The 17323-nt window shown below is 44.1% G+C and overlaps 2 protein-coding genes across 2 annotated transcripts in view; one reads left to right on the top strand and one right to left on the bottom strand.

Annotated features, from left to right (window-relative positions):
* Nucleotides 1-4799, top strand: part of STPG1 (sperm tail PG-rich repeat containing 1) — an 82515-nt gene extending 77716 nt beyond the window's left edge. Inside the window, exons 9-11 of the mRNA XM_044671342.1 lie at nt 436-443; nt 911-1098; nt 4711-4799. Of these exons, the coding sequence (XP_044527277.1) occupies nt 436-443; nt 911-1098; nt 4711-4787 (273 nt within the window). The 3' untranslated portion in view covers nt 4788-4799. The remainder of the gene's footprint in view (nt 1-435; nt 444-910; nt 1099-4710) is intronic.
* Nucleotides 4800-14144: 9345 nt separating this feature from the next.
* Nucleotides 14145-17323, bottom strand: part of GRHL3 (grainyhead like transcription factor 3) — a 37948-nt gene continuing 34769 nt past the window's right edge. The window contains exon 14 of the mRNA XM_044671340.1: nt 14145-14259. Within this exon, the coding sequence (XP_044527275.1) occupies nt 14145-14259 (115 nt within the window). The remainder of the gene's footprint in view (nt 14260-17323) is intronic.

Below are 17323 nucleotides of genomic sequence, written 5' to 3'. Positions count from 1 at the left end.
GGAAAGGAAAGGAAAGGAAAGGAAAGGAAAGGAAAGGAAAGGAAAGGAAAGGAAAGGAAAGGAAAGGAAAGGAAAGGAAAGGAAAAAAATAGACTTCTCTGGCATGAAAATTCTATGAGAATTTTCCACATCACGGTATGTGTGTGTGTGTGTGGGGGGGGGTACTGCTAAGTCCCTAGTCCCAAGGTGTGGAAGGGATAGCAGTTGTTAACAGAGGAAAGGCACCAGAATTGAAAGGGATGAAGGGAGGCATCCTGTAGAAGATGTGATTTTAGCTGGAACTTGAAGGAAGCCAGGGAGGCCAATAGACAGAGCAGAGGAGGAAGAGCTTTCCAGGCATGGGGGGGAGGTAGAGAGAATTCCCAGGGCTGAGAGATGGGTAACTTTGTTAGAGGAATGCCAGGAAGTGCCGCTGAATGGAAGAGTACCTGGCAGGGAGGAAGGTGTCAGAAGACTCGAAAGGGAGGTGGAGGCTGGATTTTGAAGGACTTTGAAAAAAGGCATCTCCAGCTCCTAGACTCTAAGCTCATGAAGGCAGGGACTGTACTGTATTTGTCCTTATACTGATCCCACATCTAGTCCAGGCTCCTCCACTAGTGGGCTTCTCCTAAATGATTGTTGGAATGAATTAACAGCATTAGCTGATGTCAATAAATAGCTTTATGTTTCTCCAGATTGCATCACTCACCTAAGCCAGGCGGTGTGAGGCAAAGCATATTCTCTTCATTTTTACGTAAGGAAATGAGAGTGCAAAGAAAGGCACCCATCTGCCCGAGATCACCCAGCTTGTAAACGACAGTGGTCAAATTGGAGCCCAGGCTTTCCCATCTGCAGCCCACGGTGTGTTGTGCCAGACTTCCCAAACTGACTGCCAGACTTGAATGAAATCTTCTCATTTGTCTTTGCACAGGAAACGATACGCACTGACATTCTCTGCGTTCCCACTGCCTCCTGTCCCCAAGCCTCCCATCCCAGGTCCTGGTCAATATGACATCGTGAACTATGACACCCCCCAGAAACATTACATCTCCACCTCCACATTCGTGTCCAGTACCAGTCGGTGGGCAGGAAACGCAAACCAGACTCTCCCGGGACCAAGTAAGATGATTATGAATATTATTTTTAATGGATCACAAAAACAGAATAATCAGGGGCTGTCAGCCATTCTAATTTTCCAAGAATGGCAGCTTAAAGGAACGGGGTTCTCTTTGCTGGGCACCTTCCCAGCAGATCTAGATGGCAGCCTTTCCATGACTCTGTGGCACACAGATGGCCTTCATAAATCACCATGGCCAAAAGAAAATTTTCACTTGGTGGCATTGACCTGGTCATGAGCCTCTCTTTTTTAAGCCAAAATTCAGCGAATCTGGATCCTCTTTGTACTTGTATTTTCTCACCTCCTTGTCTTTGCTCATGCTGTTCCATGTGCCTAGAATGCCCTCCCTCTCCCTTTGAATTAACTTGTTGAAGTGCCTGGTTGAAGCCCTGTCTATCCCTTTCCTTCCCAAACAATCCTTCTCTTTCTCCCACTTTTCCTCTCTCCCAACGAGAAAGCAAGAAAAACAAAACCTTGAGTATAAGAATGTGCAGTCAAATAAAGCTGACCACGTCCAAAACCAAATATGTCTCAAGCCATGCTCTGAGCCCATCATCTCTCAGCCAGGTGATGTCCTGTCTAGGCTTTAAAAATAATTTTTTTAACAAGTGAATTCTACCAAACATTTATTTTTTTATTTTAAAATTTTTATTGTCATTAAAAAATACACTTTTATATTAAAAAAATGTAAACCCTTAGCTTCTGTCTAAGTACTAAGTATCAGCTCCAAGGCAGAAGAGTGGTGGTAAGGGCTGGGCAATGGGGGTTAAGTGACTTGCCCAGGATCACCTAGCTAGGAAGTGCCTGAGACCAGATTTGAACCTGGGACCTCCCACTTCAGGCCTGGTCACCCAGTGGTCCCCTGCCTACTCTTTAACGCCTAGCTTCTATGTTATGTTCCTTAGGGAGCCTGCCCTGCTGTTTATTCCGTCTATAATGGCTACCCACCTTGGATTTCCCAGAGTACTTTGTTTTGTTTTATTGAATGTATTTATCATGTCATATCCCATTTTATGCTTATATACCTCATCCTCCTTCCAGACTAAGCTCCTTGGGCAAAGGATAGTTCCTTCCCTAAACTCAGCACTGTCTCTAGCATTCAGAAGAAAACCCAGTACTCAGTAGGTGCTAAATCCATGGTTAATGGTGCTATTGGCTAGGGCAGAGTCGGCCACTAGGTCAACATTCTAGCTGGCACGATGACTTTGGCTGGTCTCAAGCTTCCTGAGCCTCAGGTTCCCCTCCTGTGAAAAGGGAGCTGGGACGCTGCCACTGCCAAGAGTTCCCTTTTGCAAAATGCTGTAAAGTTGGCAAAGCACTTTACATATATTCCCTCATTGGATCTTCAGAGCAAATAAATGAGGTAGGTGGTTTTATTATTCCCATTTGGTGGCTGGGGAAACTAAGGCTCCAGGAGCTTAAGGATGAAGGGCTCCCATGTCTTTGGCCCCTTCAGGTTTGCAAGTCCCTTTTTGTCTCTTGCCTCATTTGGTTCTTACTACCATTCTAGGGAGGAGGTGCTACGATTACCCCCATTTCACAGATGAGAAGCAAAGTGTCTGAGGAGTCAGGCCTTCCTGACCACAAATCTAATATTAACAGCTAGCATTCCTAGAACACCTTGAGGTTTATAAAGCTCTTTATAAATGTGATCCCATTTATATTCAGAATGACCTTGGAAGGTAGGTGCTGATATTATACCCAATTTACAGATGGGGATATTGAGGCAGAGAGCAGTTAAGTGACTTGTCTAGGGTCATATAACTGGATCGTGATGGGTCTTCCTGACTCCAAGTTCAATGGCCTGTGCCACCTTTTCCACCTTCCTCACAAAGGTTATATAACGATCAAATGAGATATAACAAGCTCTGATGGACCCTAGAAGGCCAGAAAGGCTTTAGCTGGGACTCAGGCAAAGCTTTGTTTTGGCCACAACAAGTGATGTAACCATCTCCTGAGGCGTGGAGGGCTGATGACTGAGGCTGGAGGAGACCACAAGCACCCTCATCTGGGAGTTGCTAAAGACCTTTTGAAGTTCTGGATGGGTATTTGGGAAACAAAAGATGGTGGTACAAACCCCTGAGAAAGCTCGCCAGTCACTCTGTGTGGCCTAATCAATGGATGGCAGGAGATTTAGTAAGGAAAAAAAGTGCCAGATTTGGAGCAAAAAGACCTTGGCGTGGGACAGGCCTTTACATCTGCATTTCACAGAAAAAAGATGCCCAGGCTCTGGGAAGGAAAGAATTTGGTCTTACAAAACAAAGTGCTATATAAATGCTAGCTATTATTATTTCCTCCTGCCAAAGACAAGTCTCCAGATTCCCCTCCTACTTTCTCCTCCTCTCCCTGCCTCCTCGTCTTTGTGAGGATGTTAGCAGAAGCTCTGTACCAAATAGCCAATGAGCACAGGGCTGAGCAACTGCAGGCATTTGGGGAGTCAAGTGAAATGGCTTTATAGGATAACAAAATGCTTCCAAATCCATTATCTCATTTGATCACTAAAACTGCTTGGCGAGGGATGTGGGACAGGCCTTTACATCTGCATTTCACAGAAAAAAGATGCCCAGGCTCTGGGAAGGAAAGAATTTGGTCCCAGGTCACACAGCTGGTTAAATATAGAATTGGAGGCTTGAACCTAGGTTTTAGGAATGAGTTCATAAGATTTAGTACTAACATTGGGGGAAAAAAAAACTATTAAAAAAGATATAAAAGAGGGCAGCTAAGTGGCTCAGTGGATTGAGAGCTAAATTGGCCTCAGATACTTCCTAGCTGTGTGACCTTGGGCAAGTCACTTAACTCCCCCTTCATAGTTCTCTTTAGCCTTAGAACCAATACACAGTACTGATTCTAAGATGGAAAGTAAGTGTTTTTAATAAAGAAAAAAGACATAATGCCTTAAAGGGACTTTGGAGATCATCTATCCAGGGGTTCTTTACTCGGGGGTTCATGGGTCTGTAAGGGGTTAATCATACAACAAAAGAGGAAGGTGACAAGAGATCTGATGTTGGAAATAACTGGAGAGACGCCTGAAAGGAAAGAAATTTCTAATTCAGCAAAACAAGAGATGATTAGGAGCAAGAAAGCTATTTCAGGGGCTCCAAGAATGTAGACCGAGGGAAAAAGTGACATCTTTTTGTTTGTTTTCATTTACATCTAGATGAAATTTAGCATTTCTTCCAATTCTTTAAAATCTTTATTCTAAGCAGAGGTTTATAGCTTTCACCAGACTGCTCAGGGGACCAAGAAGAACTTAAGAACCCTTGATTTAATCTAACTCCTTCATTCCACACATGGGGAAACTGGGGGCCTATATGACTGGTCCAAGTTCACACAGGTAGGGAGCAACTGAACCCAGGTCTTCTGACTTCCGAGGCACCCCACTTCCCTCGATTTTCCTATTTTCTAAAGAACAATCCTTTTTCCTCACCAGATATTCTTAGGCTCATCCATAAAGGACAGCACCAAGTCATTCTGCATTGACCCAAAGAACCCTTGCCCCAGGACAGTGCTGCTTCCCCTGGAGGAAGATCACAAGATGTCCAGAGCTGTGAGTGATGGCTTCTCAGGAGCTAGATTTCAATTTCTGAACCGTGTGTTTTTTTTTCCTTCTCTAGATACATACAAGCCTGAATTCCCTGGAAAACAGTCTTTTATCTACAACAGTGACAAAAAATGGATCCCTGTTTTATAACAGAGTCCTAAACTTCTGTCTCCCCATTATTTCTGCTGAAATGGATCAGCAAAACTCATTAAAGTCTCATTTCTTTTGTTCATGGGCGTCTGCTGACTTGGGCGGGAGTCACTGGGCTCTGCTCTCAGAGACATGATGACAGGGGTGTGATGGACTGGAGAACCTAGAATGAGATTAGACTGGAGCGAAGCTCCCATCCCAAACAGGGGTGTTCAGAGAATAATGCAAGAAGCTTCTTTAGGTTAGCTCCCGCCTCCTGGTGGCCCTCTCTGACCCTTGTCATCTTCCTTAGCCATCCAGGCCCTTCTCTCATGGTGGCGGGGGGAGATTTGAAAAGTGTCTAGCTCTTGGGTACCACATAGCCATCAACTCATTGCTGGAGCTAGTATTCCAGATCTCCCAAGAGCCCCTAGATGACTCCACGGCCATTCCAGAAAGGCCAAGGGGCTTTGGGTCCCCTGCTTACAGTACTTTAAGACTTGAAGAGAAGAGATTTGGAAAGCCAGATCAGAGCCTGCCAACCAATCCCAGCAATAGTGTTTGAGAGTAGATGGCTTCTAAGCCCTTGAGGGGATAGGGTTCTCTTCTGAGTCCAGAAGCAGCCTTGAGAAATCTTCGAAAATGGTCATTCCTTGGGCTGTAAGAGGATGTTCTGCAGCCCCTTCACCCCTGGCTAGATGAGGCCCAATCTATTTTCAGTCTTCTGGAAAACAAAAAAAAAAACTGGACAGCTGGTACAATTAATTAACGTGGACAGTTACTTACCCTTCCTCATCCCTAACCCCCTTGATGAGAATAATTGGATTAAAAGAAAACCTCTTACCTTCTGCCTTAAAGTCAATTCTAAGTATTGATTCTAAGGCAGAAGAGTGCTGAGCAATGAGGACTAAGTGGTTTGCCAAGGAACCCACAGCTAGGAAGTGACTGAGATCAGATTTGAACACAGGACCTCTTGACTCTAAGCCTGGCTTTCAATCTACTGAGCCACCTAGCTGCCCTTGTGATTGGATTTTAATTCAGGAAACCAAACAGGCCTCAGCATTAACACAATCTCCCTTCATTCCCTGCCACCCCAAACACATACCTTTGAGATGGCTTATTCTAAGCTAAACCAGAATGAATGCTTTATAACAAACCTCTCCTGTGATCTTTGACCCTACCCAGGAATTAGTATCCTGGCCCTCTCTGACCTGATGTCTTGATCTTCAAAAAGTGCCCAGGAACTCCAGGATCCACATCCAACCTGATTTAGCATCTTTGCGGTCTGTGTTTTTACACAATCCTTAAAGTTCCCCCAGAGTGTGTGTGGAGGTGGGAGGAGTGACAGGGCCTGGGGTGGGTAGGGTTGGAGGGGAGGTTGTGTTTCACTTGCCTGGGAAAGCTCAACTTTAACCTGGATAGGAAGCAAATAGAGTCAAGTCACTTCCAGGGTGGGGATGATGCACGTTTTCTTTTAACGTTAACCCATGATTCTGCTTAGCCTCAGTCTTGGTCCATGAATTCTACCATGTCTCTAGTTGTTTTTTTTTTTCTCTCCCTTTTTTATAGATAAACTATTTTGAGTATTCATAAAGGAAAGCATCATAGGATGGCAGTGGGTATGGGAGGGGAAGAAAGGAAATCTGTAATAGAGGCAACTTGGGTGCCCAATTAAACAGAATTTTTTATTCTCTCACGTGTTGGCCTTGTAGGAATGCAAATTTGGATTTTAAAGTCAGAAACACTTCCCCACTCCCATCTTTGCAGTTTTCAGGCAATAATCTTCTCTGAGAAAGCAAAAGTTGGACCAGAACTCGGAATCCTGACCTGTTAGAGATGGAGGAAAATTTGCAAGAATATAAGGAGATAGAATATCAGACCTTAGACATTGACAATCATCTTAGAACGTGGAATACTAGTGTTGGAAGGGGCCTTAGAACTCTTTCTGTTAGATTGTGAAATTCTAGAGCTGAAAGAATATAGCCTGCCAGTGGAAGGAACTTTGAATATCAGAACCATATCAGTGGGGAATAACCCTGGAAAGTAGAATGCCAGAGCTAGAAGGAGCCTCAGGATACTAGAATATAGAATTCTAGAACTGGGTGGGACTTTAGAACATTGAATATCAGAACCAGAGGACCTTTGGAACACAAAATATCAGAATTAAGAAAGCACTTAGAATAAGAAATGTTAGAATTGAGAGGGATCTTAAGATGAGGGAATGCTAGAGCTGAGAGGAGATTTGGAACACAAAATGTTAGAACCTCTGGAACATAGAATGTTATCCTGGAAGAGACTTCTGAATTCTTCTAGTCCGGTGGTTTCAACGTGGGGTTCATTAACTTTGTTTTATTTTTATATTTTCTAAAATTCAGTTTTATTTTCAGGTCCAAATTTTCTCTATCCCTCCACTGAGAAAGGAAGAAAAACAGAACTTGTTATAAACATGTATAGACAAGCAGGACAAATTCCTGGAAGTCTATGAATCTTTAAAGAAATTCATAATTCTTTCAATATAATTAGTTTCCTTTTTAAAAAAAGAAACCCTACACCTTTTATCTTAGTATCCCTTTTTTTTTTAAACCCTTAACTTCGGTGTATTGTCTCATAGGTGGAAGAGTGGTAAGGGTGGGCAATGGGGGTCAAGTGACTTGCCCAGGGTCACACAGCTGGGAAGTGGCTGAGGCCAGGTTTGAACCTAGGACCTCCTGTCTCTAGGCCTGACTCTCACTCCACTGAGCTACCCAGCTGCCCCTTTAGTATCACTTTTAAGACAGAAGTAATGAGTGGTAAGGGCTAGGCAATGGGGGGTTAAGTGACTTGCCCAGGGTCACACAGCTAGAAGTGCCCAAGGTCACATTTGAACCCAGGTCCTCCCAACTCCTGGCCTGGTACTCTATCACTGAACCACCTAGTTATCCCTAGAATTGATTTTCTTTTTAATCCTATATATTTTATGAATTTAAAAACATTATTCTGAGAAAAGGCCCACAGGCTTCACTAGGTTGCCAAAGTGTATCCATGATAATTACCCCCTTAACAGCCAGGCCTTATCCAAGGCCACACAAATAGTTCATTGTAGAACCAAATCTACACATAAGATCTCCTGAGTATTCTTCCCATTGTATCAGGCTGCCAAGATGATGATCCTGTGCATATGTGTGTGTGTTGTAGAGAGCCTAAGCTTTAGCTAGGGGTTAGGGGAGGGTGACTGCTGAAGTCTCTTTAATTGGATAAATTCATAGGGTTCTAGAGGTTCTAGAATTCCAGAGTCTCTAAGATCCCTTCCAACTTCACCATTCTCGATCCAATGTCTACAAGCTGCTTTGGGGAGATCTTTTGAGGGAGAGGCTCTTTTCTCTGAACCAAGATGAATGGAGAAGTGCATATATACCCATGGCCTTTGTCAGTTCCTCTGGCTCTGGGGAATTTGGGGCCAGTGCTTAGAGCCAGACAAGAGGCCACAGCAAAATCCGCCCTCCCTCCCCTGGTGAATGCAGATGCAGGTGATAGCCATTAAGAAAAGAGATACAGTGAGTGGAGCCCTTAGGCAAGCCTGTTGTCCATTTGGAGAGTCAGGGCTTTGGGAGAGGTCAGGTCAGGAGCACAGAGAGGGACTTGGGGAATAAAATGGATGGACCTCCCCTTGTGGATTTTAGTTATAATCCTGGAGGCTAGCTGGAGCCCATATACAGAAGAGCTGAGTTTCCTTCTAGAAATGAGATGTAAGAACCTATTCCAAGTCTCTTGGGAGGCAGTGTGGTACAGAGGATAGAGCAGTAGATGTGGCATCGGAGAACCTGGCTTTGAAACACAGTCCTATATGATCCTGAGCAAATTGCCCCTATAGGCCTCAGTTTCCTTCTCTGTAAAAAGAGAGGGTTGAACTAAAGAGCCTCTGATTAGGTGGTGCTTTTAGCTTCATTCAACACCCCCCAGTACTTACCCTGTGGGAGGTATTTTGAATAATAGCCTATTTTTCTATAGAAATTTCTCCTTATGCCAGCTTTAGGGAAATGAGGACAAGCCACATGACCTTTATTTTATACAGATAAATGACTTGCACAAGACTATATAGCTAGAAAACAAAAGTAGGACTCAAACTCGTCTCCTAACTCTAGGGGCTTTTTTCTTTCTTTCTTCTATCTTTTCTTTTTTCCTCCTCCTCCTTGTTTTTCTTCTCTTTCTCCTCCTTCTTCCCTTATCATCTGTCTTAATATCAATTCTAAGACAGTATAGCAGCAAGGGCTAAGCAATAAGTCACTTGCCCAAAGTCACACACTCTAAGGCCATGGTGGCGAACCTTTGGCACATGTGCCAGAGGAGGCACCCAGAGCCCTCTCTGTGGGCATGCAGGCTTGTCATCACCACAGCACAGAGTTCATTACTAGAAAGCTAAAGGAACAGGGGGCCAGCCAGGTTGCTCTTTGCCTGAGAACATTTCTCACATACCTGCTCCTCTAAAAGATTCGTCATCACTGCTCTAGGAGCTTTTCCCACTTTCCCAAAGTTTATATACTTTGGTGTCTTCCTTGCTTTACCTCACTATATTCTAGAAATAAGAGAAGATGAATCTTTGCCTGTAGTAAATGAAGATTGGGTGAATATGGATGTTTAGCTTGGAGAAGAAAGTTGAATGGAAGGGAACAAGGGAACATTTATTAAGGGTCTACTATGTGCTCAGCCCTTTGCTGAGGACTTCATAGATATTATCTCATTTGTTCCTCACAGCAGCCCTGCAAGGTAGATGATGTTATGGTCTCCATTTTACAGATGAGGAAACTGAGGCAGAGAGAGGTTAAGTGAGTTGTCCATCTAGGGATGGATTTTAATTCAGGTCTTCCTGACTCCAGAATCAGTACTCCATCCACTGTACCATCCAGTTGATGCTAAGGAAAGACTTAATGGGGTTATGATATCTGGGTTTAAGTAACTGAAGGGTCATCAAAGGGTCAGGGGGAGCAAAATTACTCTATACAGACCCAGATGGGAGAACTAGAGCAAATGATAGAAATCACAAGCAGGTAGACTTTTGTTTACTATCTAGTAAGGGAGTGACTTGCCCAGGGTCACACAGATAGGAAGAGTCCAAGGCAAGATATAAAGAAGAACTTGTTAAAAAAAACAATACTAAAATGGTTATCTTAGTGGGAAATAAGTTCTTGAGTTCTTGGGCAATGGAAGTATTTGAGAGAGAGAGCATCAATACTCAAAACAATCTGGTTCAGGCCAGGTTGCTACAGAGAGGACAAACCTCTCCAGCTGACAGTCTCAAACCTGATTACCTTTCATTGACAACACCCGATCATGGGTAGTTTTGGTCAAGCTTTCCTGACACCTCTTTCCTTTAACCCTATTCCCTTTCCCTAAGTTTGTTATTATTAAATGCTAAACTTACTTAGGTGGATGTCATCTTCGCCCTAAGGATCATTGATGATATCCTTGGGTATCTGAGGGAAAGGGATTGCTCAAGCTAAAGTTAAGTCGCAGTCAATAGCATTATCCATCAGCTTTGAAGCCAGGAAAAGCAATCAAAGAAGCTGCATGATCTAACCCAGCAGCTTCTTATCTGATCACTTATTCCTGGGACACGGTTGTGTTGGAGCTGGGGGTTTAGTTTAGTTTCAGATATTCCTGTGGGGTCTTGGTGTTCACCTAGGCATTCTCGCTCTCACTCAGCTCAGGTCCTCACACCATCAGAGGACTTTGGGCCATCTCTTCATCAGCTAACAACATCAACATAACACTAATTACCCGCCATGCTCCCCACCTTCCATTAAAGTGCCTAATTTGAAAGGATAGCTTTAGCTCTAACATTCTTAGTTTTTTCTTAAAAAAAAAAAAAAGCAACCCTTACCTTCTGTCTTAGAACCAATACTATGTATTGGTTCTAAAGCATAAGAGTGTTAAAGGCTAGGCAAGCCCTTAAACATTAAGTGACTTGCCCAGGGTCACACATCTAGGAATTGTTTGAGGCCTGATTTGAACTCCTGTCTCCAGGCCTGGCTTTCAATCCACTGAACCATCTAGCTGCCCTCATTCTTAGTTCTAATGTGCCTTCCAGATCTGATATTCTTGGTTCTCACATCCTATAGTTTAAGCAGTAAATTTCTTAAGACAGTTTCTTCTTCTAAGAAGTAGGCATCTATGGCATCCTCCTCTGTATATCTGAAAGGGAAGGTAGGGTTTGCTGTTGGAGAGTTTGCCTTCCCCACAGAGATGCCTTTTCTCTTTCTTGGGCATGAACATGTCCTGTCTCCTTGCCTTATCCAATGAGATGGTCCGGAAATGAGAAGAACAGTGCCATTTGGACAGCGATATGTAGTCTGTAAAGTGCTGTCACTTTTGGGATCCTCCTTGGCCTCTGCAAAGAGGGTGTGAGATTCCAGAAGGAAGGCAGGCATTGTTATTCCTAGTTTACAGCAGATGCTGGGCCTCCAAGATGAGAGGAGATGTAAGCTCACCCACAGTCACGCACATCCTCATTTTGCAGATGTGGAAAGTGGGCCCAGAGAAGGAAAGTGGCTGCCCTACTGCAAAATAATATCAGAACTAGAATTTGGACCCAGGTCCTTTGACATTCTCTCTCCTATGCTTCCTGCCTCTATGCTGTGCCCTTGAAGCTACACAGGCAATTCTTTGGGCTACATTTCCTGGTGAGGCTGTGTAGAATAGTGGCTAGAGCACCAGATCTGGAGTCAGGAAACCTGCATTCAAAGCTTGACTTGGCCAGTTACTGGGTGTGTAGCCAAGGGCAAGTCTCTTTACTTCTCAGCCTCAGTATCCTCATCTGTAAAATGGAGATGATAATACTCCCTTACCTCTCATCATTATTGCATGGAAAATGATGGAAGGGCTTTAAGGTACTATAGAAATGTGAGCTCCACTCTTCATTTCTCCTGGTCTCTGTTTCTTCATCTTTTTTTTTTTAAACCCTTACTTTCTGTCCTAGTAACAATGCTTAGGCGGAGGGATGAGGGCTGGGCAAAAGGGGTTAAGTCACTTGCACAGGGTCACACAGCTAGTGTATAATTAGAGAATTTTGAACCCTTGGACTACATCCCCCAGAAGTCCCTCAGTATTTCCCAGAATTCCTTTTAATCTCTCCACCACATTATGTAGTCATGTATTATTTGTAAGTTCTGTAACTCCTCTTGCGCACACTTTTTTACTTTAGTTATTATTAATAAACCTTATAAAAGATAATACTTAGTTATTGTATATTAATTTTAATCTTTACAATTGGAAGTATCTGAATTCAGATTTGAACTCGGGACCTCCTGACTCCAGGCCTGGAGCACTGTCCACTGTGTCTTAGCTGCCCCTTATTTCTTCATTTGTAAAGTGGGGATGATGGTCTTTTTCCTGTCTCCATCACAAAACTGCTATCAGGACCGAAGGTGAAAGTGTATTACAAAATGCTTGATAGAATATAAAATGCCACCCTCTGAATAGGTGGTGTTGTCACAGCTGTAATCCACACCTTCCTTATGTGTGTGGTTTGAATGAAGTAGAAATTCTAAATCCTCAGACCTTTTCATATCTAATATCTCTGTCCTGACCATCCCAGGAACTTCTTTATTGGCAGGGAGCAATTGAGGGCAGCTAAGTGGCTCAGCGAATTAAGAGCCAGGCCTAGAGATGGGAGGTCCTGGGTTCAAATCTGGCCTCAGACACTTCTTAGCTGTGTGACCCTGGGCAAGTCACTTAACCCCCATTGCCTAGCCCTTACTGCTCTTCTGCCTTGGAACCAGTACACAGTATTGAGTCCAAGAGGGAAGGTAAGGGTTTAAAAAAAAATAGGGAACGATGGTTCTTAAATATTTAAGTGGTAGAAGGAAAAAGAGAGGAACAGAGAGAGACAGAGACAAAGAGGCAGAGACACAGAGAGATTGAAAGAGAGACAAAGGTTCGTTGACAAATGAGGTTGATCTGCTCAGCATCCCTGGAGACACGTACAAAAGAAAGTTTGATTCCAAATGGAGTGTTAGCTAGTCCAGCACTTTATTACTAAATGATACATCGACACAATACAAAACGGGTTTTAAAAAAATCCAAGAAATGTGAAATAACACATTGTTTGAAATGATAAAAATGTCCCCATGAAAAATATAAAATGTTGCATATATATATACAATACATATTTATCTTTTATATATATATATATAACAAATAGACAAAAAGTAACACCAGGAAATGTATTATGCGTTAACATGGTGTCGGCACATAGCAACATTATCCAATAAAATATGGCAGCAAAAATGACATCGTATGTTTCTATGACCAGTAACAGAGTTTCAAACAATGTGGCGTCCACTAGTAGCATGGCATTAAGTGGCAATATGGTATCAAGCGCCAGTAACTTGATATCAAATGGTAACCCCATGCTACATAGCAACACGGAGTCAAGGCAGGCAATCCCAACTCAAATGGGACCAGATGGAGAGAACGTCTCCAGAGCTAATTGATCGTGGAACAAGTACTAAGCAATACCCAGAATGAAGTTTGTAGCAGAGGAAACACACATTATATCGTATCTCTTGTTCAGACGTAGCAAGAACTTGCAATGACACAGACATCTACAATATCCACGGAGTGAATTTTGTGTCTCTAGGAAATCCACACAACATGACACTTTTAGTAACAACTCAGAACAGTGGCAACGGCAACAGGTGTCCAATTGGAGCAGTGACGGATCATAACGGTGTAGACCAGCAGCAAGACCAGTTAGGCATGTCATATTAGGAAGTAAAATAGTCTCAAGGAGCCGGGCATTTGTGACCCTGGCGTCGGACAGCAATGAACAATAACTTGGAAATTCTACGTAGCCCCCTTTTAAGAGCAATAATATTTATACTTCGGCTTGGGGCAAGGGGAGGAGAATGTATGGCCTGGTATGGCTGGGTCTGGCTTCAAATGTCTTTTTGTCCCATGAGTGGAATTTCCCCATCTGCCTCCCTATTCTTCTGTCCAGAGATGGGAATGGCAAATACAAGAAGCCACAAGAGTAGCCTTGGAAGCCAAGACCACCAAGATCCCAACCAAAATGTCTGGCCATGGGTATGGCAGGGCAGCCCCAATGAAAGGAGCAAGAAGGCTCTGCTCTCCAGGCTGGGGTAGGGAACAGTCCGAAGGCGGGGATGGCTGCTGTCTCTGCAATCGAAGGCTGGGCAGCATCCCCAAAGAGGCAGAGGCTTCTCTCGGGAGTTGTGAAGACTTCTTCTGAAGATGGAGCATCTTCCCTCCCAGGTGAGTGCATTCAAGTAAGTGAGAACACTGAGGAATAGAAAGAGGTTGTATTGGGTTTTTAGGACTACATTCTGGCTCTTTGAGTCAAATGTAGGCCAAGAGGTCCAAGGGCAGAGCGATGCTGGGGCCCTATAGTTCCTTGAGGATAATCTGAATTTTGCCATCGAGTTCTCCCATGTCGAGCAGAAAGGCCACATGGTTGCTGTAGTGCTGTATGATATTGTTGTCCATGTTCACCAAGATTCTGGAAAAGAAGAGACGAGAATTAAGCAGGCTCTGAAGACTGAGTGACTTCAGCATCAAGGTTCAAGTACTATAAAGAGGTCTGAATTCAACATGAGTCCCATGGGTTTTTTTTTAAACCCTTTTCTTCCATCTTAGAATCAAAACTGTTTATTGGTTCCAAGACAGAAGAGTGGTAAGGGCTAGGCAATGGGAGTTAAGTGACTTGCCCAGGGTCACCCAGCTAGGAAGTATCTGAGGCCATATCTGAACCCAGGACCTCCTCCCTGGGCCTGGCTCTCAATCCACCTAGCTGCTCCCTCCCATAGGTTCTTAAGAGCTAAAATTGTCCCTTTCCCAATGACTATATCAAATACTTCTCTCCCTTTTTGGGGTTTCATCAAGTGGGTGGTTCTTCAAACCACTAAGAACAACTCCCATAACCTAAGAGTTTGACAGTTTTAGGACCAAGGAAGCACTGAATGTAGGAAGTTAGAAGGGATTTTAGGACACAAAAGATTAGAGCTGGGAGGACCCTTAGAACCCAGAATGTCAGAACTGGGAAGTTCCTTAGTGCCCAGGATGTCAGAGCTGGGAGGGTCCTTAAAACAGAGAATGTCAGAGTTGGGAGGGCACTTAGAACCCAGAATGTCAGAGCTGGGAAGGATCTTAAACCATGGAATATCTGAGCTTAGGGATTTCTTAGAACATGGAATGTCAAACGAGAGGAACCTTAGAATAAAGAATATCAGAGCTGGGAGGGTCTAAGAACGCAACACATCAGAGGAGCATATCAAAACTTTTGAGGGCCTCAGAAGATGACAGTTTAGAGATGGAAGTATCTTTAAACCGTGGGAAGTTAAAGCTGGAAGGGACCATAGAAAACAATGACACACAATAACATGTATTCATTGCCTAACACATCAAGCTTTCTAAATGGTCTCTTGATGAAGTAGATCCCACCTGTATCGTTATCTCCATTTTACAAAGGAGGAACTGAGAAGTTAAGTGACTTGGACTTGCCCAAGATCACAGAGCTAGTTAGTTATTGGCAAACCCAGGGCTTGGAACTCTATCATTTGCTCTCTCATGTGGTATAGACCTTTCCCTTCCACTGCCTCCCACCAGAGCCATGCTCTACCTAAACACTAGACAACATTAGCCTAAGGATGGACAGGATGAATCATACAGTCTTGGCGAGCTGTGTATAGGGAAATTTCTTCCTACCCTGAACCAGTCATTAGGCGAACCAGGGAGCCTTTGGGACTGAGGAGCCCTTTACACAGTTATCTCTGGCAGCATCAACAGAGCTGTTATTCTCTGGGCTGAAGATCTCTGCTTGGGGTTAAAGTGCTCACAGAGCCGTGAGCATCCTGGTTGATCTCTGCCAGTTAATTACAGGAGTTTCTTTCCTGGAATCATGTTCAGATCGACTCCCCAGTCACATCCACAGGGGGCCCTTTGTCTTGGTATACCCAGGGTAGGGGAAAGCTAGAGAAAAGCCCATAGGACCTGTTCAAATTCAGAGCCTTTGGCCCCTAAGGCCAGAATGGGCTTCTTTCTCTGCTCTGGGGCAGTGCCATAGCCATAAGAGCACTGAAGTGAGAGTCATTGAATTAAAGGATCATCGCTATAAAGCTGGAAAGTACTCAGAAAACCATCTCGTCCAACCCGCCTCATTTTCCTGATGAGGAAACTAAGGACCACAGAGGTTATTGTCCAAGATCACATAGACTGAAAATGGCAGAACCAGCCTTCTAACCAGGTGCTCTGATTTAGAGCCCATCCAGTCTAACCTCCTCATTTTACAGATGTGGAAACTTAGGCTAAAACATGGGAAATGGCTTGCCCACGTTTGAGGAGATATGAGCTAACAGAAATGGAATTTGAACCTGGGCCTGGTACTCCAGTCAATCCCCTGCTCTTTCCATTGCGCCTCTTTGCTTCTCTGTGCATTAAAGAGGGTCATAGAAGCAGGAGCCATGCTTCTGCCCTTCTGCCAAGGAAGGCTTCCTTGTTGAGGGTAAGCTTTGCCTCTCTAGCCTTCTCCTTCCCCGCCCCAACCTGTCCCTTCTCAGGTAGAGGGGAACCCCAGAAGGAGACAATTGGTTGTAATTTCAACTTCCCTCATCTATATGATTCAGCCTCTGAACACAATGGGATTCTGGGTCTTTTCAGCTGGAAGATGTATGTGTGTGTGTGTGGGGGGGGGGCGGTTGTGAATACCCCAGCACCTAAAGCAACAGGCAGGCATAATGTGTGACCTGATTGTCATTTTTACTCTACTATCTGTCTCACTTCACATTAAAAACCTGGCCAGGGGCCAGCAAAAACAATGTATTAGTTAATCTTCCAAGCACTCAGTGATGCTTGCAAAGCTGATGGTATCTCCTTTTGTCCAGAGGACTTGCTGTGTAGCTTTATGAAAATAAACGTGGCTTTTTATTAGAATTTCCTGTTCATCAGATTACAGAGAGAACTGGGCCCAGGGAAGGGTGAGGAGTCAGCCAGGCTTCTTCAGAAAAGCATTTCTGGGGGGACATATTTCCTGATCTGCTTGTCTGGAGCAGCCCAATCAAGGCCACCTCAGCATTAAGGTTAGAAGTTCTTATGAGCTGGGGAAGGCGTTCCTGCTTTAGTAGGATCTTCCAAGAGACACACCCTGGGTCCAGCCCTGACCTATGGTAGACCTGTGATTGGCCTCTGCTTAGAGGGAGAGATGGAAGAGGTGGTGTAATGTGTATGCTGGTGAGAATGATAATTGAGGGTCAGAAGATGTGTGGGGGGGAATCATGGCTGCTGCTCCGATGGTGAATATCTTTCAGCAAGCTGCTTCCCCTCCATGGACCCTGGTTTTCCTCACTGCAGGATGAGATATGATCCCAGCTCGAAATCTGTGACCCTAATCCTGTAGAGTGTGGCCTCGGTGATCCCAAAGGTTCTTCCCACTCCTGATATTCTCTGTTCTAAAGTCCCTTCTAACATTCTCTTTCCTTCCTTCCTTCTTTCCTCTCTCTCTTTTTCTCTTCCTTCCTTCCTTCCTTCCTTCCTTCCTTCCTTCCTTCCTTCCTTCCTTCCTTCCTTCC

Source organism: Gracilinanus agilis, chromosome 3 (genome assembly GCF_016433145.1).
Source record: "Gracilinanus agilis isolate LMUSP501 chromosome 3, AgileGrace, whole genome shotgun sequence".
Classification (NCBI taxonomy): domain Eukaryota; kingdom Metazoa; phylum Chordata; class Mammalia; order Didelphimorphia; family Didelphidae; genus Gracilinanus; species Gracilinanus agilis.
This window is presented reverse-complemented; position numbering and strand designations above follow the sequence as displayed.